The 26429-nt window shown below is 45.4% G+C and overlaps 2 protein-coding genes across 4 annotated transcripts in view; one reads left to right on the top strand and one right to left on the bottom strand.

The window, feature by feature from the left end:
- The window catches only part of ANLN (anillin, actin binding protein), an 819922-nt gene that overhangs the window by 316311 nt on the left and 477182 nt on the right, over positions 1-26429 (top strand). The window lies entirely within an intron of this gene.
- ELMO1 (engulfment and cell motility 1) overlaps positions 1-26429 on the bottom strand; it is a 247265-nt gene that overhangs the window by 201795 nt on the left and 19041 nt on the right. For both annotated transcript variants that reach the window (XM_034062009.1, XM_034062008.1), the window contains exon 3: positions 826-975. In XM_034062009.1, coding sequence (XP_033917900.1) covers positions 826-903 — 78 coding nt within the window. In that variant the 5' untranslated portion in view covers positions 904-975. The remainder of the gene's footprint in view (positions 1-825; positions 976-26429) is intronic.

Genomic DNA, 26429 nt, shown 5'->3' with positions numbered 1-26429 from the left:
ATGAGGGTCTAAGTGTGTTATGAAATGCTTCCCTGAACTCTCAATGCTATTTCCAGGACTTATAATTATTCTGAACAGGTAACATTCTGTATGATTTCAAAACATTATGGGTAAGCTGTTTAATATTAATGAGGTTGCTTTTAATATTGATGCATGTGCCACCAAAACAACCTCAGAGAAGTCCAGGACCCAAAGTACAGCACTTCTGTAACTTGGTTTGGTTGGTTCCCCCCGCTAACTCTCCCCCCACATATCCCAGATTTCCTACAAACACTCTTTAACTCATCATTTTGAATCTGACAGCTTCTATACACTGCCTCCAATCAGTCCATAGGGCCACTGCATTAGAAATAGCCAGCTAAACAGGACAACCCCTGTGATTCCTGTATGGAACAGGCAGCATCCTCCTGCTCACAGTGCACCGCTGCTTAAGTTCTAAAACCTGCACTTGCTGCAGCCATTTGGGATGACCATAATCTAAATACAAAGCACCGACTAAAAACGCTCAGACCTTCCACGCAGAGGTAACAACATCCCCACAGTTCTGCAGCTGAACACAGGCACGGAAGTGTTAAGTGGGTCACACAGGCAGTAAATGCCTTCTTGATGCAGCTGGTTTAAAAGAACAAGCAAAGAAAAACCCCAACAGCGAAACACATCAAAACCATGAAGCAGGAAGAGAGGAAAAGGGCTGCACCCCTTGTAATAACCACACAAGCACCCAAACACACACATGTGCACCTAAGTACAGATAGATGCAGACACGCGCACAGAGAACTTATTTACACACAGGCCGACCAAACACACACGAACACAGGCACTTACTTGATCTATCTCCATTAATTTGGGGAAGGCACCTGGCCATTCGATTGCCACCTTCACTATATCAGCAGGAGGGGGCATTGCGACGCTGCTGCTGTTCGGAGCCAGTACCGCTGGATGCTAAATGCTGCAGCGAGGTTCTCTCATTCACACCTGCAGGGAGAAGGGGAAATACAATGAAACCTAAAGGAAAACAGAAATCCAGCAGTTCAGACCCAAACTCCAGCGCTGCTGCTTCGGCTCCTACAGCTTGCCTGGCTGGGCAGGTGCCTGACAGCCTGTGTGTGTGTGCATAGGGAAGAGCAGGACGGCACATCTTGGACAAGCAGGCACAGGACACAGCACCACAACACGCTGCACAGCCCGACAGTCTGTTGGAAAGATGGCTGAACGTACGGTGAATAACAGGCATGCATTAGATTTAAATAGAGAAACTATTTTTACATGTTGTTAAAACATGCTGGTGGGGGAACAGCAACAAACTGGAGGATGCTCCTGTTAACAGCGGGGCTGCTGGAGTCCCAGGGAATGCGGCCGGGTGGGTTAAAGCTGGAAGCTGGTGCTTTAACCGGGAGAAGAGGTTGCTGAGGAAGTTGTGGCCAGGAAACACTGTTTCTTTTAACTATAGCAATGATCTTCTGGGTGTTCACAAATAGATCACTGCACTATAGCAACCAGGATGTCAGGAAGAAGGCAGAACACACAGCAGTTTCCACATATACATATACACACAGAGACATCCTCACCTAAGGGGTCCAGAGATAACTGTATATACATACTTCTTTATGGTAAATCTCAGACCACGAGGGTATCATATGCATTCATAACGACAGAATCAGCTACAGAAAGCATCATAGTTCTGCAAGAACATGAATATCAACGTCAAAGGATATGAGTATCAATAGGATCTCATGTCACACAGCTCAGGCTGTGAATTCTGGGGAAGGAGAGGAAAGGGGAAGAACTGAGCCCTCGGGTTGGGCAGGATTTGAGTTCTGCGTCCTTTGGCTCATCACAGTTTGTAACCTCACAAACAACCTCAACAACGACAAAGGTTTCCCAGCCTCTCCATCCCTGCACATAAACCTTCCTCACCCCTCTCCCAGCAGGACAGCCCCACAAGAAGCAAAGATCTCAGGCACAGAACCCCTGCTGCAGACCGGGATGCTCCTGCTTGCTGTGCCACATCCTCCGTGCCAAGCACAGCGGCTTCCCTCTGCTGAGAGCCATGTGTGACAGACACAGGGAAGCTGCAGAAACCCCCAGAACTGGGGGCAATCCCACTTCTGCTTAGCAGAAAAGAGAAGGAAGTGGTGAAGGCACGGACACAAGCCTGCACAGATACCCCTGACAGAGCTACAGCAAGAGATGGGCTGGCACCAAACATCCAAAAGCCACCAACAGGTACAGGAATAAAAGGCTCAGAGCACCTTCAGTTGCTGCTTCAACCAACCCAGTCTAACAGCCCTTCTCCAGCTGCAGAACTCAGATCAGCATGAACATCACCAAACCATCCCCTTACTCAGAAGCTTTGTGCCCTCATCTCATACTACTTACAAATGAGTTGGTGCAGCCTTCCCATATAAGGCCCTACCTTTCCTTTTACTCTGTCCCATCTGGTCTACCCCTGAGAAGGCTCAGTGCCCCATGTCTGCAAGCCCTGCGACATTCCACATAGGGCTCTCAACACATGCTATGAAAGCAGTTTATGAACTTCAACACCGCAGCAATCTACCTCCAACAATGCCAGCTGTGATGCTGACAGCATCGCATGTCACCATGAAGTGAGGCGCAAGGCAGCAAATAGGACAATAGACAGTCTATAAATAAGACCGGATTGCAGGAAGCGCCTGGAAAGACTTAACAACACTATGAAGATCTCAGTGATACATCCACACTTGGTAGATGTTACAGTGACAAGGAATAAACACACTCAAAGCATACACCTGGCTTGCTGGCCAGTAAGAGTAGTCAAGATGTTCACTTTTGGCCCTCTTTTCCCTGCCCCTTCTCCCTGACACCTCACATTCCTGCTATTCACATCTCCCATAGGCACTGCCCTCCCTGCACTGACTCAACTAACCAGCATCAAAGGGACTGTTGGTCATCTGGGTTTCACCACATTCAAGTCAAACTGCTTCCCACTGTGATGGGCAGCAAAGCAAGGCGTGTTGGCAGCAATGAGCTGCCATTAATCCACCTCGGCAGCCAAAGGAAAACGAGACATTGGCACCTCCTTGCTCCCATACTCACGGTGCTGGTGTTTCCAGTCCTTGGTAGTCAGCCTCAGTGATATTTTGGTATTAAACACTTGGTATTAAGCACTTAAGCGGAGCTGGATGACCCAGTGCCAGACTGACAGGCTTCTCCCTGCATCCCTGGCAGCAGGGGCACTGGAATCCTCAGCCAGAGCCTTGGGATTACTTGCCACACCACAAAGAGAACAGCAGCTCCTTCCAGACACACTTGACTGAGGCTAACTTCAAATGAGCAACTCCTCGTTTCCAACAGTTTTATTCCCTTACCCCCATCACATTTCTTTTAGAGTGTTCAGAAGAACAGGCCACATACCCATAGAGAGAGAAGGGAGAGCTATAAAACCATCAAATCCACCTGATCCATGGTCAAGCCTGTTTCCTTGGACTGGGAAGACAGGGAAGCAACTCAGCACTGTCACCTCTTACCATGAGAGGCACAGGGAAGGTAACACACAGCTCAGCAGAGGTTAGCCAGGGCCAAAGCTCGCAGTGAACATTGAAAATGCTGATTCATCACCACTGGCCATGACTACTAAAGCAAAACAACATCACACAGCAGTGCATTTGCAGACTTCCATTCTCACATCAAATGTGGGCATTAACCCTCATTGTGCTGCATCGAATTGAAGTCACACCAGAGGAAAGCAAAGGGTTTAAGAAAGAAGAGTCAAGGAAAAGTTGATGGGAAGTTAATCAAATTCAGCTATAGAAGCTCAGCATTTGCATTCCAAAGCAAAGTACAAGAGAAGTCTGCCACAGCGCTCAGAAGACAATTTCAATGTGACTGGTTTTAATGCAGGCTAGCACAGATCTCCTGTATAATTATAATTATTAATATATGTATGCTTTTACAGTCCTAAAACACAAAGCGAAGCGACAGATCTTTAACTCATACAAATGGATGTAAGTTCCACTGCTCCCACGAGAAGACCAACACAAGACATCACTATGGTCCGGATGCTGAAGAGCTTATATAAAACCATCACTGCACTTCCCCCTCTTTCTCAGTGGACATCCTACCAAACGTGCTGGCTTCTTTCTTCCTAGTTTATAATCTTATGAATCCAGTGCAGGATCCAAGAGAATTCAGTTCCATTCTACCTGTGTGGCAATGCCAGAAACAAGCTGGGGTTCCTCAAGTCAAAACAGATGCTCAGCCATCATCACAAAATTAGGCCTGCAAAGCAAGCTCTGCAGTCTCCAGGGCTGACAATCACAAATGACCTACCATTTCCTCCAGTGGCACACAGTGTGTTCAACACCACCAAGTGAAATAAGGAAGGCACAACCCCTGGTGTGAAACACTTCCAATTTAGTAAGCAACTTTCATGATGTGAATGAAGAACTAGAACCCATTTCAACTCCTTTTCGTCATGCCAGCAGCAGTGGAAAGTATATGGACATCAGTCACTAAAGGGTCCAGTTATGGAGTTCTCTCAAGTGCAACGACTCCTTTTTCTCTCCCAGTGGGATGTGAGCAGCACTGACATGCAAGAGCAGCTCTGCAACTCATTTTTACTACATGCATCCTGTTGCTTTCAGGTTCTGCCTTGACAATGAATGTGCAGGAATGAGTGTATGAAGTGGAGCAGAGGGGGTCTGAGGAAAAGGAAGGCAGCTTCCCTTTATTTTCCCTACTCCAGTTGTAACCTGGAGGAGGTTTAAGCAACTTCCACACTCAGCAGCACACTTGAAGGACCCCCCCAACCAAAGCATCCCTACCACTTGAGTACACTCTGCTCGCTGCAAGAGGGGTTTCCAGAACTATGACAGATTAGCCCATTAAAGTGCAAATTCTGTGAGTTACTGTTATGGCCACACAGAGGATATTTCTACACTTCAATCACGCCATGCAGCACTTCCAGTGGTCTGCTAAGCCAGAGTAATGAATACTCAAGCTGGAAATCAAAGTCTGTTAAATGCAATGCAAAAATGCATCGGCACAGACACTCAGCTCTCAATTTACCCGCATGACTCTGAGGATGAACTCAGCACTTATGTCAGGAAAACATAATGAATTTTCCCCTTCTACCTATGCACTGCATGTGGGGGAAAAGGGATTTTACTCATGTATGAAATTAAATCTCTGTAGAAAGAGCTCTTTTAAAACTGTTCTGCAGTTTTCTCAGCACTTGCCATGCAAGGATCTCAGAGTCCTTTAAATAACTTATACCTGCTTGAGCAAGGCCAGAGGAGGCCATGGAGATGCTGTGAGAGCCAGGCTGGACACAGGGGCTTGGAGCAGCTGCTCCAGTGGAAGGGGTCCCTGCCCGTGGCAGGGGTTGGAGCTGGAGGAGCTTTAAGGTCCCTTCAACTCAAACCATTGCATGATTCTATCAGAGCACATCTCTCAAGAAATAAACTCTATTACTCCTCTACAGAGAGCTGAAAGAAACGCAGGCTAAGAGGAATGAATGTGACTCGCAGCTCTGGCTGCGTCTGAAAACAGCAGTCTGCAACAGCTCATTTCTTCTTGTGCAGAAGGAAGGCAACATCCGAGCAGCAGGCCAGGTCATTGCACGAACAGCTCAAGGAAGGAAGTTAATGACTGGAAAGCGACTGAGGGAATGAATGCCATGTGCATCTGAGACTTTAACCCAACAAAGTGTGTGTTTCTGCTGCCTGGACAAGAGGCAGTGCGTGCAGGAATCACCTGGAGCTGGCACAGACCCCCTGCGCCCATGGCACTTCTTCAAGGTGAAGGGAAGGGAGGGCAATAAGAGCCAAGAGAAGGCAGGACACAGTGGGTGCTGGCCGGGCAGGGACTGGCATCAGCAGACACACGGGTCCCTGCACTGGGGACCTTATATAAGGAACTGCTTCTTGTCAAAGCTCATCAGCCTCCTCCGCTCAGCTGCTGCAGACAGAAACCAAGGGGCAAGCTGAGCAGGAGGTCCTTCAGGGACCAAGTCTGATTAACCATTTTAGAGGGATAATCCAGCCCCGGATTAATGGTTCCCAAGAGAGTTATTTCTGGAGTTAAACTGCATGACTGAGCAGCGCAGGGTAAGGAGCTGTACACATGCTCCAGCATCTCTGCGATGGGCAGAGGAGCCGGGGGGTGGATGTACACTTTGGGTACAGAAAAAGGCTCTCATGCTGCCTTCCTCCCTTTTGTTAGGCATGCAGTGCTGTTCACTACTGAAACAGACAGGAGTCAAAGGCCCAGCAGACCCATGCCAGTAAGACCTATAGGTCATAGAATCCCAGACTGGTTTGGGTTGGAAGGGACCTTAAAGCTCCTCCAGCTTCAACCCCTGCCACAGGCAGGGACCCCTTCCACTGGAGCAGCTGCTCCAAGCCCCTGTGTCCAACCTGGCCTTGAACACTGTCAGGGATTGGAAGGACTTCCAGATGCTTTGCCATGAATGGAAGCTAAAGCTCTGCTATGAGCTCTTTTATAGCTCTGAGCTATTTTATAGCAAGTGATGGAAAAGAGGGGTGAACTCAGAGCAGACAACCCCTCTGCAGCAGGCACCCACAAAGCAGGAAGACCTGACCCCATTCAATAGGCTTCCACGGTTTGGTGTGGTCCATCAGCTTCCCAACAGGAACATTTCTTTGATGCTGAACCCACAACCTGCTGATCAACAATGCTTCACGAGCCCAGGAATGCACCATTAAATATCATCACAAAGTGAGTTTTGGACACTTCAGGTTTACATACATCACTTTTCCTCTCCAAACAGGCTGCCTAGCAAAGATGATGAATACTCATGTGGTTATCTCCTGTCTCACATACCTACAACCTTTCTTCACCATTTCATTCCAACTATTTTACCTTTTCCACAGTCATCTTGCTCCTCTCCTTAGGAAGCATTTTATGTGGCTGTTTCACTACCATTGACAGGCCTTTCAAAAAAGTACTCTTCAAAACTAGGGAGAAAAAAGGGCTTTAAAGGGTGCTTGAAAAGGAGGGGTGAAAGCAAACCCCACAGACTGGATGTACTCAGTGTTCAAGCAAGCAGGCTGTCTGGTCTTGCTTCTAAAGCAGATATTGAAGCAGAGCAGAAAATCCAGGTACTTGTTTAACTTGAACTCCCCCGCTTCTTGGAAGATTGCTCTCCTCTACAAGGAACTTGTAGTTACATGTCTATAAGTCAGGGGAGAGAGGACTTAAACCATGGGTTTGATTACTGACGGTATCCGAACCTTTGTGCCCATTCAATTAACACTCATACACCATCCAGGCAGATGAAGATGCTCTGTTTACTGAAGATGTCAATACCTGAGCTCTTCACACTGGAGATCAGGAGAGTGCCAAACTTGAGCACTGCATTCAAGTGTATTCAAGTGTATTCCAAGAAACTCAGACAAACACACACAAAACCAAACCAACACAAAAGGCCACAGCCACACCAACAAAGAGGTAAGGCTTCCAAAAACCCACGATATTTCAGAAGCACTGGGTACCTGCAAGAATGTGACATTTAAAGACCATGGGAGGTATAAAGTAAAGAAACAAAACATCAAATACTGCTCTGAATAGAACTTCAGGATCCACTTAAACTTGATGCAGTTTATTAGGGCATATGGCTTCATTTGGGGTCGATTCTTATCATTGGACTGTACTCCAGATGTTTCTAAGCTGAAGCAAGCAGCAAAAAACATCCCTTAAATCCAGCTGAATCCAATTGTCTTTTCCTGCTAGTCCCAAATAACCTGAGAGGTAGGAGGGAAGTAACAAGAGAAAGATGAAGCCTTAATTTCAGCCAGCGGTGCTGCTGCTCCTAAAGGGCTGTAAGGACAGAATAAATGCTTTCAGTGATATGAAAGCTGAAGGGGAGAAGAAAGGAAAAAAGAAATGGGCACTCTGAAATAACAATTCAATATAGCAGTGATAAATAAGACCGCTCAAAAGGGCGGATGCAATCTGCTTTGGGGAGGGAGAATAAGGACAGGCATTTTAATAGTGAAGCTCAGCACACTCCAAAGGAGGCCGGTGTAATGGGAAATAGAGAGGGTTTATTACAGCCTGGTTGGAAACAGTGGAAGTGAAAAAGCCCATCAAAGGTGCTGTGCTCTGGAAAGCAATTTTGAGTAGAATTCAGCTAAGAATAAGAAACAAGAAAAGGTCACAATCCTCTTTCCTAGCCTGATCTGACTCGGGTACTTCGGACTTTGCTGGCATTTGGATAAATCAGGGGGCTAGAAGGGACACACAACAGAGGATCTTGAGTCAAGATGATAACACCTCATTGCTTTGCTGCAGCAGAGGCCAAATCAAGCCAATGACTGGCTATACCCCAAAGGAGATAACAGATACAAGATAAGCTCAATACTGGGAGAAACCCTACACTTCCCACTAGAAGCAACAGCATAAAAAAAGAGATGTATTTACCCTATCAGTGCTTATGACACATACAGAGGAACTAAGGGCACAGTCAGGAAGTCTGCAGTCAAATGGAGGAAGAGAGGGTAAGAGAGATGCATGAATGCTAAAGGAAGTAACCAAGTTAACTGACAGCACAGGCAGGATGTGGAAGGTAGAGACAACACAAGTACTTTATACAGAAATCACTCTGCAGGAAAAGTACCATGGAAAAGAGACACACATGGATGCTCCATAGGGAATTAGTGGTGCCTGGTGCTCATCATGCTCACCAGAAGTAAAACAAACAGCAAAGGACAGACTGGGTACCACTTATGAGCCTAACAAGGACAGGACAGTTTGAAGACATCAACCTTTGTCTCCAGGCACTGACACCACTCTTCAAAGATGACAAAAAGAGGAGGAAAACAACCCCACCAGCTCCAACTACAGAGGTGTTGTTATCAGCACTGCTTCTCTCATGCTCACTGCATCAGTGCATCAGAACAGCTAACAGTCAAACACCCCGTGTTTTCCTGTCCTCTCACTGAAGCCATCCCTGCAGACTCTGAGCTCTCTGACAGTGCACACTCCTATCTACAAGGAACAATCGGCCCTTAACACTTACAGACCTTTACATGCTGGTTGTCCGAAGGATATTCAGCAAAACAATGAGACTGCAAACAGGAAACACAGGGATAAGCCAGGAAAGGAAAAAGTATGGCACAGATAATATCAGAGACCCTGTCTATAGCTAATGCTGTGGGAAAACTTGAGCTATTCTGCATTAACGAGACTGCATCTCCAAGTATCAGTTGTTGAGGCAGATCTGGCATTTTAATGGACATCAATAAACTCACATTGGAAACGGGAATGCAGACAAGCTAAAGAAACAAATGTGGGCACAGTCACATCCCAGAAAAACAACACTGCATACGCCAGTGCTCAACACTGATCCCACCCTGCTTTGGTGAGCACTGCTTAGTCATTGTACCTGCAGGTCTGGAACCACCCTTCTGAGGACATGGCAACCAGATTATCCCCTTCCTTTTCAATGCCAACACCTATCTTGGGGCCATCATCTGTAATCTGTAATGCTAGATCTGGAACAGCTTGCACACCTGAGTTATCTTCTCATGTATTCAGCATCAGATCACAAGCGAAAAGATACCAAAGAGCCCAAGAACAAGGAAAGCTCCACGTTCATACAGTCAGAACACAAAGGGTGTTTTGGAGGGATGCTAGGAACCTGACTGCAAGATGACAGCAGTGCCAACACACAGCCCAATTCCAGGGGACATGTGTCCTGTGTAAAAGCTTGGTACATGGCATTAAATGTGACATGGGGTATTTTAACACAGGATCATCCCTTGTTCATCTCTGTAATGCAAAACCATAAGTAGCAAATGACCCTGCTTGAGCAGGGCGGATGGACAAGATGACTTCCGGTAGTTTTTCCAGCCTCAAGCATCCCATAATTCTCTGAGTCCACTGATATAATAACTCTAAGCACTCCTGAAGCCCTAGGCTGCCCATCTGTGCTCCAATATTGTGCTTTTTCTGTACTCAACAGTGCACGCAATGAGCCAAAAGAGCTGCTTCTGCAGCAGGTTGCCTTCTATGCAAGATTTCCTAAGGATGCTAAAACCAGCCCTCAGTTACAGCTTAGGAACAACAGTCTGTAACTGCTCCCAGCTGGCATCCAAGAGCACTCATTCAAAGATCCCAGTCTTCCATAACTTGAACTAAGATTTTATAGATGAAGATGAAACTTTACTTCTGACAGAAAACTACTGAAAATTGCTTCTGGATTACAGTTTAATACATCACATTCAAGCACTGGGTACAATTTGTGGTCACCCCTTAATTTTAATGCACACTTTATGCAATATTACAATCCACATGGCCCAGGGAAAGAGGGAATAGGGTTACAAGCATCCTTCTACCAGTCTGAGTCATAAGCTCTGCAGATTCATGCCATTAAAGCAGTAGACAGCAGCTGAAGGGCTTACTATCTCCCTTTTGGGGCAGCAGGACAGGCAATGTGCTCACTCTGAGACTGAAACCCCCATGTGAACTGAAACCCCACTGAATGCAGTTTATGACATTATGCTCAGCTACTCAGATAATAAATAAGGGGATGGGGATGGTCAGCAACTCAGGCACTGCAGTTCAAACCAAAGAGAGGGCTATGATTGTCTCCTGTTTTAGTATCACAAAGAAAAGGGGAAGTACTTGAACACAGTAAGCTGACTCATGAAATCTACCAGCTAATTCCCTTCACAGGGAAGAGCTTCTGCCTAAGAGCTCAGTTCAGTCTCCCCTCAGGCAGGTTCAAGCCATTCCCCTTGGCCTGTCCCTACATCCCTTGTCCCAAGACCCTCTCCAGGTTTCCTGCAGCCCCTTTAGGCACTGGAGCTGCTCTAAGGTCTCCCTGAAGCCTTCTCATCTCCACTCAGCAGCTGGCTGCTGTTGCAGGAGTGGGTTTGATCACCCTCAAAGACTGGGGCAAATCTCCCCCTGCCAGAAACAGACAGGATAACATTTTACCCCAATTGCTAATGCACTTCTCTTATTGCCATTTTAAATTCAACTTATAGGGAAAAAAATAAAGTCATTCCTTACCTGCATAATGGAAGCTCAATGGCCCTGCTGCACATTATCAGTTAGAAAGTCACCTTTGTGGTACACATGACGTGCTTCTCCAAGCATCCCCTATCTCATAAGTAACTACAATTACAAAGGGTCCCCACATTTCCCCTATGGCTCCAGCTAATTCTCACTGTCAGATGCTGATGATGGCACAGCTGTTTCCCCACCTCCAGTTGCTCCAGTTGAAGCTCCTGCTCCAGCCTCTCTGGGACCAGGCACAGTTATGCCAAGGAGCATAACACTCCCTGCTTCCAAATTAGCTAATCAATAAACCCAGTGCTTACCCTTCCCTCAACACATGCCTCCAGACAAGGCAACCAGCCCTGTCTGCACACTGAGGACTCCACTGTGCCAGCCACGTCATCCTGCAAGATGACTTGTGGCAGTTCCCTTCTCAGGAGCCAGCACATCAATTGTCACCGATCGCTGCTGCAACTCAATCAGCTTCTATCGGAACACCCATGCAAAATGAATCAGCACTTGCTGTGCGATGCTTTGCTCTATTATCCTCAAAACAAATAGCTTCAAGTATTTAATACCCTCCTGATTCCATCCAGGAGCTACTGCCAAGTACTTTACCTGCTCAGAACTTACAGATGCTGGCTACAGAACAGGGAGAGGCTGGCAGCAACAGGCAGAAGGACAGTATGCCTTTGCTGCACGATAACACACACACTTCTAACCTCTTATATTGCAAGAAAAATGCATCCTCATAACTGTTTAATGTTAAATACACTGCAATACATCCATCATCCTGAGCCACCATCTGCATGGTCTCTGCTAACATTAAACCCTTCTCCCAAAACCTGGGGCCGCTGCCATTCAAAGTCTGGTGCTCTGCTTGCCCAGTGTCATGGCCTGGCCTCCTCCTCCCCAGGGCCAGCAGTGGCACTTGTCCAGCAGGTCAGCTCAGAGAGATGGACTGTCCAAAACCTAACTCACAACAAACCCCAAAGACATCTGCAGCCAGATTACCCCCTGAACCCTTAAACCACAACAGCCACTCACCCACCTGAGCATCAGGGCACCATAAAGAACGGGTAGGGGTAAAAAGGAAAGCAGGAATATAACCTGTTCATCTTAAAGCATCCGATTATGCTTTAAATGTCCCGAGACAAAAACCCAAGGCTGATTTCACCTGCGCAAAGTTCAGGGCACAAAGCTGAGATCCAGTTCCACAGGGGAGAACGATGTAAGAATATGCAATTACTAAGATCATTACAGTATGTTTCATTAACTCAATGAGCTCTTTTATAATGGTAAGAAGCATTAAAAGATTAAAGTATTTGGATGAAATCCAAGTCCATTTTTAGTGCCCTGATGTTTGCCAGTTTGCATCTCCTGGCATACAGAGCAATATCCCTCCGCTAAGGTCCCTGTGAGAGTAACCAGTTTATCCTTCCTGCTTTCAGCCTCCAGTGTTCCCAAATTACATTTCCCCATTGCACTTGGGGGCGAGGGATGACAAATCCCTGTTCAGTTAACTGTCTAGTTCACTAAGACACAGTTAGAACAAAGCTGTCAACTGAGGTTGACCAGGCTGAACTTCCTAGAGGGATAATACCTGTCTGAAAAGCCTCTGGGTGAAAACAGCATCACTAAAACAAAGCACAACACAGGACCTTTTTGGGTGCTTTCAGTAGTAGTTTAACCTCAGTAGATCTCCAGTGTTCAAGTCCTGAGTGCAATTTAGCTATTAATCCCTTTAAACCAGAATGGAGCCCTCTTTCTGCCCTCTGCTGTGAAGTCTAAAGCACAGCTTGGCAGGTTTGGCAGCACGGTGACAACGGTAAACACCACTGGAAGCCTTACCCACTCTCATTTTACGCTGTATTAAGCAATATTCACAGGTTGTACACTGAAAGTATAATCATTTCCACAAAGCCGCAGTGCGCATCTCAACTTAAGGAATACTCCCTTCCCTTTTCTCCCATCCTACAGCACTCATGCTGCATTCACAGAACCACAGCCATCGGAAGATGGAGTAAGGAGTATGATCAGGAAAGAGACATCCTGTTCCCAAAGCTGCCCTGGAACAAGGAAGTGGACTCCCCAGCTCTGAAGAATAGGATTTGTGTCCCATTACAACTGCAATCCCCTACTCCCAGTAGGGAATTCTGCTGCTCTGTCAAAGCTGGATGCAACTTCCTTTTGCCTGTAATGGAAGACTACTCCAGTACACAGGGCTCACAAAGACATGTTCTCCACAACATGCAGTTCCCAACTGCTTCTCCTTGATCGGGGCATGCAAAACTTAAGAGGACAGTTCATATGAGGAATGAAAAAAGGAAGGTTTGGAGGATTATTGAGGTTTCCTATTCACATGTGCTATCCTCTATACCCTGCACTATACTCCCACCAGCTCTCCTCTTGGGGCATTGAAGAATTAGACAGATTTCAGCCCTATCTCTTACCCCGCTGGTCTTGCCCACTATGCCAACAACTTAGACTGGGGCTTGGGGAACACAATGATGACATGAACTCCACTGAAGGAGATTCTGCAGCAGCAGCATCAGTAGGCAAACACACTGGAGCAGTGCCCAGGACAAAGGCTAATGCTGCCATTTAAACAAGATAGAAAATGTACTCTTGCATTTGCAGAACAACCCCCTTGAGACCCAAAAGCCCCATGATGTTCCTGTCTGACCTTGGCATCAGTCTTGGAGAGGATGGCATCGATAGCAGTGGAAAATACACCAGAGAAAAACACCCTGAAAAAACCCTCCCACAAACAGACCTCATATCTACCCCCACAGCACTGATTAAAGACACAAAGCCCCTACCACACACAGTAATCACACTGCTTACACGAACAGAGAGTCTGCTTCAAAGACAAGGACGTTCCACTTGGAACCCAGACCACTTGTGTTTCATTTACTTTGATTCAAAGGCTTCGTGTGTGGCCACGTACTTGCCCTTTGGTCCCCTGTGCCTCCAACCACCAACTATAAAATGAGGCACCATGTTTCCTCTGAGGAGTTGAGAGGCACTTAGAGGCTACAGGGGGTTGTACCTAAACCAGACTGATAACCCAGAATGGGCAGCTGCCTTCTTCATTGTGAGCTCTTCCCACATTTGACCCTTCCCAGCCCTCAACAGCCTTACCTATTTCTTGCTCCCATCCCCAGTTTCAACACGTGCCATTAAAACCAGAGCGGTGGAAGTGGAGGATGCAGCTCCAGAGCCTGCTGGAAGCACTCTGCTCTCTCTGGCATTTCAGAGCACATTACTGCAGTTACCCATCAGATGAGGCTTCTCGCAAGGATCCCAGGTATGGATTCGGGGGGGACAGAAAGGGGTAAACCATTTTGTGGCTACATCTATTGGCCAATGTCTTCTCATTCTCTTAGCCTTCCAAACTCAAAGATACACAGCAGCACAAAATGGCAAACCCGGTTCTAGGGGGATTACATGTTTTAAAGCAAACCAGCAAGGGAAACTCATTTTCAAGGCAAAATAAAAGCATCACTATAATACCCATTTAACCAAGACCTAAAGAGCACACAGAACACGCTGCAGGGAGCAAATCTGAAGCCTCATTGCCATTTATCTTCACATATAAAGCTGGTTTTCCTTACGTTAAGAGTCCCTAAGGCACGAAGAGATGTCCTTGGAGCCAATCAAAACACAAGTACTCAGAAAGAGCCCAGTGAGCAACTACTGCTGCTCTCTTTACCATGCTCCTCCTCCTGCCCAGGCCTTCATCATTCAATACCAGTGACTCCATCAAACACCGCGTGCTTTGGTTCTATAGCCCTGACAGTTTAATTTGTTCTCAACTTCAGAAACAGGTCCTCATCTGGCTCTTTGGTACAGTCATTCCTGGCAACTGCCTGGTTTTCAGCACACACATGACAGGATGAGACCATTGTCCTGTGACAGTTACCTCTTGTTGGCCCCAAATCATCTCTGTAGTGTTACACAGGGCAATGAATCCATGTTTGCTGGGTACCTCACCCTCCCACCTTTGTTTTTAGTCATTTAACTGCTGAAGTGGAAATAGAGATGGAAAAGGAGGCAGGCACAGGGCAGAGCACACTTGCCTCTTGCTTTGGGGACACATGGCACAACCAAAGCACACATGGCACAACAGCAAGATGAAAAACCCCATAGCTACAAAGGCTTTTCTCAGGGTGAGACTAAAACCATCTTGCATGGAACCACTTCGTATCTAACAAGACCAAACTCATAAATGGAAGAGCTGCCTCTTCTTAACCCCTCCTTTGTTAAACCCATCACTAATTCTCCTGGCTCATGAACCAACCCTGTTTAAGAAAGAAGACTTACACCCCAAAAGGATGAAGTTCTGCATGCCCCCAGCCAAGCCAACTGCAACAGGCAGTGCTGCCTTATGCTGAAACTCAGCCATGCCAAGTGTCTTCTAGCAGCTGAGAAGTACACAGCACGTTTTCCATCTGAGCAGCCACACGTGTGACAGCACAACTGGCAGGCTGTGTGTGAGAAGGGAGGGCAACAGCCTCTGCTGGCAGGCTACAGCCCTCTGATTGTCAGCCGAAACCATGTTACACCCTTACACAGATGACCAAGGCAGCAGTGGTACCCATGAAAGCTGCTTTCAAGCACTTTAGATTACATGTCACCTAAAGCATGATTTGGCCTGGGTCTGCTTTGAGATTATTAATTACTGACTTGCAATATATGCATTAGAAGTCACTGGAAGCAAAAAGTCATTTGTATTTAAGATACTGGTTCTGCTTCTGCATGACTTTTAAGTGATGACAACTTTAAGGCCCACCAGAGTAAACAGGGATTAGAGTTTAATGTGCTTTCCTTGTTTTTAGCATATAAAAGTTTCACATGATCAGCTCTTACAATGAACAGGAGCTAGCAACCATCAGGGGTTTTACTGTGGGGCTTTTGACAAGGATGAAGTGGGAAAACACTCATTTGCTTGTTGTTAAACAGGACATGCATTCATAGAATGAATCTATGCCTAACACCTCCAGCCTAGGCAGCACAGTTCATCTCTCCCACCTCTGCCATTCCCCCTGTCCCCCTTTCCTTTTCTGACAGTGTTTTATTGCCTTGTATATGACCCATTCTTCAGATGTGCTTCCACTGCTGTCCGACTGAAACAACGAACTGGAGCTCTCACCAAGGTTAGGAGTTTAAAAGGAAAGCTGGTTTCTTCATTTAGCAACTATTCCAACTAAAGGAGGCCAAAGAGTAAGCGGATGTGTGGGTATGGCAGCAGGGGCACAAAGGGATGGCTCTCAAAGGTTTTAATGCTCTTATTCATGACTCCACCAGGTTCTGACCTTACCCTCTTCAGGAGACACTGTCCCAAACGCTAACCATCAGCAAGGAGAAACACACATTTCCTGCTGCCTTCCCACACACACAGAGCAAACAGTCCCCAAGAGCACATTTCACCCTGAATCCATCAGGAAAACACATCCCAGACACAGACATAGCCATGAACATTCTACCTCTTTCTCAAGCTTGCAGGCTTACTGTGCCTTTCCCCAAAGTCCCCTCCCTGCTGACAGATACGGATCAAGACAGCAAACTTACCCTGTGAAGTCAAACCTCCACAGAAGGCCACAAATGGCTTCTTCCTTTGGTTTTCAGCCTTAACTTAGCACATGAGCACCAACACTAACACACCGAGCATTGTCTTGCCTGGGTTTGTCTAATGAAAATACACTGTGACCACGAAAGGAAACGCTTAATGAAGGGACTGATTCATATGCCCCAGAGAACAAGTGCAGAACAATGTACACTCAGTGAGACTTCAGCTTCATCCCTGCCTAAAATAAAACCACGTGCCTGATCTTTAACCCACTGTGATTTACTCATGTTTTTGCCTTTCATGATTACCAAAGTAAGTACAAACAGGGGAGCTAGAACACAATTCATCATGAAAGCCTCGTACATCAAATACTACATTAGCCATAAGTCTTATTTCCTCTCCCAAAACCCTGTACTTACGAAGGACTAGGTGGGAATTCCAGTTTGCAAGTCACAAAAGCAGGCTGATGCAAGCAATAAGGTACAGCATCCCAAAGGGAACACAGCCTCCATGACTGTACATCAGTTGTCATCTGTCACTCCACTAAAAAGCCACATGCACATGAGAGATACTGAAGCATCAACCAGAAAAAATGACTCTTCCTTTGAAGAGGGCAGAGATCTTCTGAGCTGTGCATAAATAAATCCTCAAATCCAAAGTAACCATGTGCTTTAACATCACACCACGTCCCAGGCACCTTCCCCACCACAGTCCTTCACTGGAATGCAAATCTGGATTAAAGTCACAATGCAGAATGAGGTTTTATCCTCTTGGTTGAGTCCCATTCCAGAAGGTATTTGTTCTGCATTACAAAGTGTGTCACATTTTCCATGGGCATTCAGGAAACTCCTAGCACAGAAACAATGAACGGGATGCTGCAGGTCAGAACAGAGCTACACTCACTGAACAGGAACATTTTAGGAAGGGGGGCACATGGGTCCATGCACAGTCTTTTATTACTCAGCGCCTTCTTGGTTCCAGCCCCCATACATTGTGGGATAAGCCCAGTTTGCATGCAGCCCTTGCTTGGCCAGAAGCATCTCTTGGTTATACAAGAACTCAATGCCCTGGCCAGCTTTGTAGTTGGCAATTATGAGACATCTGTGACAGCTTCAGCCAGCACACTCCAGTTCATGCTGTGGCTCTGCCCCTGCATCTACCACTATATGTCTGCCAGCCAACCCAAACACAAGACAGCAGCACTGCAGTTTGGTTCTTTTGAGCAGTTCTGCTCAGAATTATCCCTGTAAATCAGATCCAATTTAATAGGGCATTACTGCTGTCCTGTGCCTGGAAATACCTGGAACATGATTATTCCCACAGCAGTGGGGTAGCTCCACACAACACAAGAGCAATGCCCATGTGCTGAGGTTTCCCATCCCCACAGGAGTTCATAAAGTGGTGTTTACCTCCTCACTGGATCCTTCCTATATAGGACTTCAGCTGGATCAAACATTATGGCCCTTCCAAAAACACCTCCCATAAAACCCCAACTGTGGATGGATTCCACACAAGGACAAGTTCGGGGGGTCCACAACTCTCATCCTCCCCTAAACCACGCTGGCTGTAATAGAAGGAACTACTGAGAACTGCTTTAGAACAGTGAAGCTCCAACAGGCATTGGCAGCAGGATGCAGCTCTAGCTTCCCTGGTTCAGATCTGGTTTTAGCCATCAGACTTTCCACACGGTAATCCTAGAAGAGCAATTCTAATGCAATGCTTTCAGCATCAAATCCAGAGGCCTAATTTGTGGCCACAGCTGTGGCCTGCTCTCTGTACTTCATCACCCCCATCCATTCTTCAAACTGCGACATGCCCCTACACCACAACAGCAATTAATGCTCCTCTTCCAGCCTACACCATTAAAACAGAACTGTAACACACCACCATCTGAAAACTAACCCAATGCAGCCCCAGCCATACCCAACCTCTTCGTAATGTGAAGCAAACCCCTGCAACTTCAGCATTTAAGAACTGGGACCTTGGTCAGGAAGTATTTCTATTCCTATGATTACTTTTTGTGGTTGCTGATGGATCTAAAGCAGTAACTTCACGTTAGCACCTAAGCTATACCATTAGCCAGCCTCCTTACAGGGATTTGAGGGATTTGGTAACAGATCTCCTATGGTTAACAGGAAAACAAAGCTTACAGAAATGCTTTCTTCTTGACCTGGAATCAAAAACCAACACCAAAAACCCTCACCAACTATTGCACTACAAACGACTTCAGCTCAAATGGCAGTTTCAAAGACAATTCAGCCTAAGAAATACCACCCTATAAATCTGTGAATGGGGGTTCGTTTGATAATGCCCTCATTAGGTGAGCTAGTGCCATTAAAGCCTTTTCCTGGCAACACAGTAACTGGCTTTTCATATCAAGGTCTTCTTCCTTACATATGCAAAGCCAATAGCTTTTACACCTCCACCCCACAGTAAAATAACCTCAGTCAGATGGATAACACTTCGTAAAAAGCAACCTCACTTCAAAAAGATGATTTTACACTTGAAATTAGTGAGTTTTTAATCACAAAGGAAATTCACATTCAAGCCACAGTGATTCTATTTGAACTTTCATTCACTAAAGCTTACTCAGCTCCAGTCTCTCCTCTCGGAAACAAGTATAGTTATTAGCTCATATTAGTTCACCCATATTCCATACAAAGCATAGGACAAAACCACTTTGGCACTCCCCTTAGCAATAAGGGTAGCAGACCAGGCAGGAGCCTAAAGGAACACACCACATCCAATATATAACCTCACTGCATGCAGAAAGCAAACATCCCATGCCTGTCACTGCTGTTCCACACAAAGCTCAGTGATTTAAGAGTGACCTCAGAATACAAACCCTACAATAGGAAAGAGCCTAAATATCACAGAACCCCAGACTGGTTTACATTGGAAGGGACCTTAAAGCTCATCTGGCTCCAACCCCTGCCACGGGCAGGGACACCTTCCACTGGAGCAGCTTGCTTTGTTAAATAGCTTTACATAGCAATTGTAAATGAACTATTGCTAAATGCACACTGCTATGCACCAGAGCGAACTCACATCCGTCACCAATTAAATAAAACCCAAGGCAAACAATCGATTTCTTAAGATTTAATAAAAATAAGCATAAAAGAACACACACAAAAACCCCAAACCAAACAAGCAACCCCCACAAACCAACCACCACCCGCCTTCAGAAACAAGCCTCAAATCACAGCTGCAATACGTAACAAAGGATGCGAATCAGAGACAGTAGCTTTATTGCACATTACAAACTATGTCTCCGTGTTTTACAGACCATATGGCACTTGACTCACTCCTTCCCGTAGACGACAGTTTCCTTTCATCTCTTGCTTTATCATCATGCCCTTTTCTCTGCAGATACCAACTATCCTCTTCAGTCAGGCTGAAACAGACCCAAGCAAGTTCAAAGCATGTGCCCTCTAACTTGGCTTTGGCTTTGAAGTCTGCTGCTTTATACCTCATGACAGAAAACGTTCTTTTGCAGCTTAGACTGTTTACCTTCTCCAGCTACACCAATTAGACTAATGAGTTATGATCCCCATGAACAAACCTGGGTTTTTAATGCAGTCATACAGCTTCATGAGCTCTGGGTCTTACAGTAGCATCAAGAGTTGATATCTGCAGTAAAACCACAGAAGTCATCTTCACCGCTAACTTTTAGCGACCTCAAAATCCTTCATAAGGATGCTCTGGAACTTCCCAGCTGATATATCATTGGTATATACTATTAGGTATGCTAATGTATTACAGGAGAGACATTGAGGTGCTGGAGTGGGGCCAGAGAAGGGCACTGGAGCTGGTGAAGGGCCTGTGATGGGGAATGGCTGAGGGACCTGGGGGGTTCAGACAGAGAAGAGGAGGCTCAGGGCTCCTGTCTAGATTAGATGAAACATGAAGGACCCCATTCATCCTTCAGAGTCCTTATGATACAGGAGGAAGAACACATCAACTGCCAAACATCCCATTTACCTATATACAGCTTCACAACGTGGCAGCCCACAAGGCATTCCTGCCCAAGATCCAAGTGCAGGTTATCTGCATAAACCTTGCTCATTGTCAGAGCTAAAGGGCGAAAAGAAACCTCAGTTTCCTTGCTGCTGGTTTCCACATGGGAAGGATTTCACCACTCAGAGCCAAGGCTATCACTGTGAGAACAACTCCTTACACACTTACAGAGTGCAGGAATCCAGAGGGATACAAGAGGAGACCAAGCAGCCACCGAAACACACAAAGTCTTCATTCCTAAGGTATCGCATAGCCTCTGAAGATGACTAAGAGTTTTATTCATGAAAAATCAACCCCAAATAACTCAAAAGAACATTCAGCGTGGGAGGTTCTTCTGCAGAGATTAAATAGCAATTGTGATGAAATAGTATCTTCTGCTGAGATACCAACGACTTCACATTGTGCTCACGCTCTTACCTAACTGTTTATAGCCAGGAGCCGTACACAAGGGATAACAGCCCATTTGTTACCTCAAACTGCAGTTATTGCAGAAACAGGGGTGAAGAGCAGGAAGCAAACGGAAGGTTAAGTTGAAGAACAAGCTCTTGCTGCAGAGCTGCCCATCAGATCTGTGCTCACAGCAGCTGTGCACGGATGACTGTAGCAGTAGTTCAATAAATGCTGGCTAAGCACACAGTGTGCTGGATCTACCTGCATTCAAACTAGAGACCTCTGATATACCTGTACCCACAGCTGATGCCTCATGATTTAGAACCTCCTCTCTCCAAAGTGCTATCAGAAGATGACAATAACAGCTATTGCACCAATTATTTGCCAAGTATGCTTTTTGGAAGCCTCTCCTTCTTCGTCACCTATGCCATACTCATGGGAGCATCACTTTAGTAACTAAACCTATGAGCTCCTTCCTTTCAGGTACACCATCCAGATGTCTCATGAACATCAGCACATCAACAGCTATGACTCTCCCAATACAGTCATTAGAGTATATGGGTTTTCATAGAATCACAGAAGGATTTGGGTTGGAAGGGACCTTAAAGCTCACCCAGCTCCAACCCCTGCCATGGGCAGGGACACCTTCCACTGGAGCAGGGTGCTCAAACCCCATCCACCCTGGCTTTGAAAGGGTGTTAGTTTCCAAAGCTGTTCATAACTTCTGGAAAGGTAACAAAAACCCCAAGAAACCAACATCAAAAAACCCCAACCAAAGTTTATCACACACTGCACAGCTACAATAACTGGTTTTTAAGGGGCTTAGCATTACCACAGCATTTACCATCTCTTGTGCATTCAAACCCTCAGCCTGAGGGAACGTTCCTTATCTGTTGTCATACTGCTGGAAATGCAAAAGGAAAAAGAAGCCACAGCTACATCCTGGTTTCTCTTTAAAAATGTATCAAATCAGTTCTTCTATTTAAAAGGTCTTTTGCTTAGCATTAAAACAATACATTTGTTCAGCTGAAGAGATCAAACACTGTCTAACTCCATCAGACTAGGACAATGTGCTATTATGCTTCCAAGTCACATGGAGCACATATCAAATGAAACGTCAGAGAAGCAAAGCATTTAAATGCATATTTGACATACTTTTTGCAACTCAGTATGCTTCACTTCTCAATGGGGCTGTGGGTGGGAGAGGAAAAGGTTGGTTTCTTATGGATTTGAGTGTAAAGGCATCACTTGGCAATGCAAATCATCAGATGGTACAACTGCCCACTGCTAATATGCTGCCACATGCAGGAGTAACACACACCAGAGACCACGGTTCTGCATATTCAGAGGGAGCACTCACAATCACTGTCTGTCTCATACAGCAGCATTATACAGCCCTCACATTGCAATGGCAACAGGAGCAATTTGTTGTGAAACTTGCAAGCCATTCATTCTTGTTTGTGCATAACAATATTTACTATTCTCAAGTAGCCCAGGCACTGGATTTACATCCAGCCTTGAACAATGAAGACAAAGCAGAGCCTTTGGAAAGGTCCAAAGCTCCTGCTGCCATTCTGCAAACCAACTTCTGCAATGTTAGGTGCTGGTCAGTCAAAGCAAGGCTTCTCTCCCATTTTCCTCTCCACTTCTATATGGGCTATCTCTTCCCCCTCATATTTACCATCTGTTAGTTAATGTATACATACATCCCTCAACGAAGAGCCTGCAAATACAGGGCATACTGTTTCTTACACAACTGTATTAAGCCAGGTGCAGCAAAAGCAGATGGAGATGCTTGAACTTCGTGCAACACTAAAACCACAGTTTGTGTCTGCCAATTTTACAGGAAAATCACTATATTCCTTGGTAAAGTTCCTGTAAATCACTAATTCTCCCCATCTCCACCTTCACCTTTGTTCATGACACTAATGAACAAAGCCATACTACAGATTGCCATTTGGATGCTCATCAAACACCACCAGACATAGCATTTCTTATAGGGAAGGCCATTAGTCCCTTCAAGGATATCAAAACCACCACTGACTATCTGCAAGTGAGGGATGAGAGATCCAGAGGGCTAGATTGGGAAGTACCACCAAGTACAGAGACAGAGCTGGTCCACTGCAAATGTAAGTGCATGAGAAAGAGCAACTCTAAACTTACTGACTGGTCTCATCTGCTGCTCCTTTGAACATGCCTCTGATGTGCCCACAAGAAAATAATGAATGCAAATGCAGATAAACTTTACTACAAGCAGGTTAATAAGATTACATTAAACTTCTACAAGGATCTGAGTAAAATGTAAATGCCTTTAATTTGATTTAATGTACTTAACAGAGGAAGCAAAGAAACTAAAACTAAAGCCACTTAAATTCTGCTCAGAAGTCCTTTTATAGGAGTACTATGTCATTTAATCCACTTTCAAAGCATACCTTAATCCAGATTAATTTTTTCCAGTGCTCCTATGCAGGCAAACCCTCAGCATACACTAAATGCGTAGGCAGCTTTCTCAAAGCAGATAAACTACCTTATACTTAGCATGATAGATTAAGGTTACTGATGAGTTGCTGGTACCCTACATGTCACTCCTGACACACCAATATCCCACTTACATACCCATAAGTAACAGAACACAGATGACCTTCATCTGAGGTTTGATGTTTCCTATATAGTGGAAACTAAACCTTTCTTTTAGAACTTGCAGCAAAACCAGCCTCAAACACAGTCTCAACCACATCACTCAGTTCTATTGTCCCTTCAATCCACAAGGAAGATTCCACACACGACCTCTGCTCTCTCCCATTGTCAACATCAGTGGTTGCCTACGTGTAAGATGATATAGCTTGTTGCATTAATATCATATAGATGTCTTAACTTCAGTGAAATTAAATGAGCCTCCTTCACAGAGCTCTCCAGACCTGAAACCAGGCACTAAAGTCCTACCAGGCTTCATCACTGGTCCCCCCAAATAGGGGAGGAGAAAGCTACCCTGCCCTGTCATAAGGGAAAAATGACTCAGTGGCCAAGGCTGGATGGGAAGACAAGGCTCAGCTATTGAAGTGGCCGGAACTAATGCACATTCCCAGCATCACAGAACCCCAGACTGGTTTGTGCAGGGACCCCTTCCACTGGAGCAGCTGCTCCAAGCCCCTGTGTCCAACCTGGCCTTCAACACTTGAACTAATGAAAGCTGAACACTTACTAAACTAAACTGAGTTGTGGAAGCCTGTGCATAAGACTATAAACTGTGTTTTCACTGAGATCTTCTCTTAAGTGATTTAAATTAAGAACCCACCTTTCCCATAGTTAATTCAAGGATACAGATGAAACTAGAAATGCATCTCCTCCCACTCCCATCACCAACCCCCACAGAAGAATATCTGAACAGCAGAGATTTGTAATCTAGAAGAGCGCAGCATTCTATGAAGTATCATCTAATTTAAATACATCTCCCTCATTAACTTAAAGGCATTTTAAAACACATCATTGCTGCTTTGTTATTTACTTGATATTTCACACCAAATCTCCCAGAAACATTAGGATACATCCGTTATAGACACAAATGGGTAACCATAGATTTACAGTATTCAGTCAAGTAACGTACTTGAAACTGAACATTTCTGCTGGGTATCAGTAAACCATCCTGTAGCTCTGTGCTACAGCTCCATTATCTAAGTATTCTCTACTGTTCACAAGCCACAGACTGCCTGAATATTTTAACTGCATACATGCAAATAACCTGCTTCCTTCTAAGTTCTTATGCGGGTCATTGTTGCAGAACTCAGTGCCTCACAACTCTTCCTCCATCTATCCTCACAGTGCCCCTCTCAGACAGCAATACCAGACAGCATTAGCTATTAAAGCAATAGAAAACAAGTAGGTTTCTATTGTAAACTAAACACATACAAAAAGCAGAGAACAAAGGAGTAAAATCAGCATTTATGTGGAACCATGATACAAATTTACCCAACTTCAGCAGCAAGAAACAAAACTCAGGATCTTCTCCCATGCCATGAGAGGCTGAAGCTCAATTGCTCTTGTGAGAATAACCTGGGGTTGGCAAAGTCAGAAGGGTACAACTGCACACAAAACATGCAAGCAGTATAAACGTGAAGTGCATTCACCCTGTGCCTATTAAACATAACTGGGAACAAAATCCGGGGTGAAGTGAGGATAAGCATACGCAACTGAACTGAATATAGGCAAGGCGATAAACCAGAGAAACTGATGCTTTTTTCATCATAAGCCTGGAGCAACTACTTAAACTGCAGGGAAATAGGGATGGGTAAGCACAGCTGCTGTGGTGGGTACAGCATCACGTGTAGCTGATGTGACCGGGACCACAACAGCATCTGCAAATACCTCTGTCACATCAAGAAGCACAAGAGCAACTTCAGAACCTGATGAGTTCCAACCCCACTGCAACAGCCCAGCCCCTTTATCCTCACATGATGCCTCAACATTAAACTTGGAGCACATTCACTCTGTCCAAACCACGCAGCATTGAAACACTGTCCTGCAGGGTAAAAGTGGTGTATGCGGTAGCGAACCATGGAAAGCTCACATGCTATGAAACAGCCATCAGCACAGATGCCTCTTGAAACCTATGACTAGACCTTTGTTTCAATATTGTCTGCCTAAGCCCCAGTCACACCATGATTTCACCTTCAGTCTGGGACAGGCTGAACTAGTGCAAGCAAATCCACTTGTGGATGCCAGACTGGGCTACCCCATCCACAGCCAACCAAGATGTGCCCATGATAAACACTTGCCACACAATCTGGATGCAGCTGTAGCATCCTAGTAAGTTCCCAGCTTGCTCTGGACTGACCTTCCTCCCCACAGGCGTTTTACAAGGCTTCAGCAAAGTCAGAATAGAAAATCAACTGGAAAACAGCAGAAATTCCCATTACTGCCTGGATTCAAAGCTGTATAAGGGTAGGGGGATCAGTCAGGTCCCTAACAGCAAGGGACCAAGTTTATCCACAGCCAGATGGCTTCATAGCTTTAATGAGCTATGTAACATACAGTATATTGTCATCCAAGCAGCACTGGAATAACATATCTTTAACCTCAAAGGAATAACCAGTCCAAAGAACACGAGCACGGCAAAAAACATCAACACAGAGCTATAAGAAAACCTACCTGCAAGTCTGACTCAAAGCACTGCCTTCCAGACCTAGCTTGCACTATGTAAATGCTGCTTTGCAAGGTGGGTGAAAAATAGGGATAGGCAATATAAAAGACAAGCGTGTGTGATTTGTGTAAAAACAGGCTATTACATGGATATAAGTTATTTGATTTGTTATTTATTAAGTACCTACGAAGTGCTCAATGTTATCCAATTTACAGAGAAAATTGTCTTGTACTCTAAGAGGCTGACAATCTAAGTGACAAAAAGGAACAGACGAGGTGCAGTGAGGAGCCAGGGATGAATGAGGAGTAT

The sequence above is a fragment of the Melopsittacus undulatus genome, chromosome 1 (assembly GCF_012275295.1).
Source record: "Melopsittacus undulatus isolate bMelUnd1 chromosome 1, bMelUnd1.mat.Z, whole genome shotgun sequence".
Taxonomy (NCBI): domain Eukaryota; kingdom Metazoa; phylum Chordata; class Aves; order Psittaciformes; family Psittaculidae; genus Melopsittacus; species Melopsittacus undulatus.
Note: the sequence above shows the minus strand (reverse complement) of the source record. Positions and strands in the feature narration are given on the sequence as shown.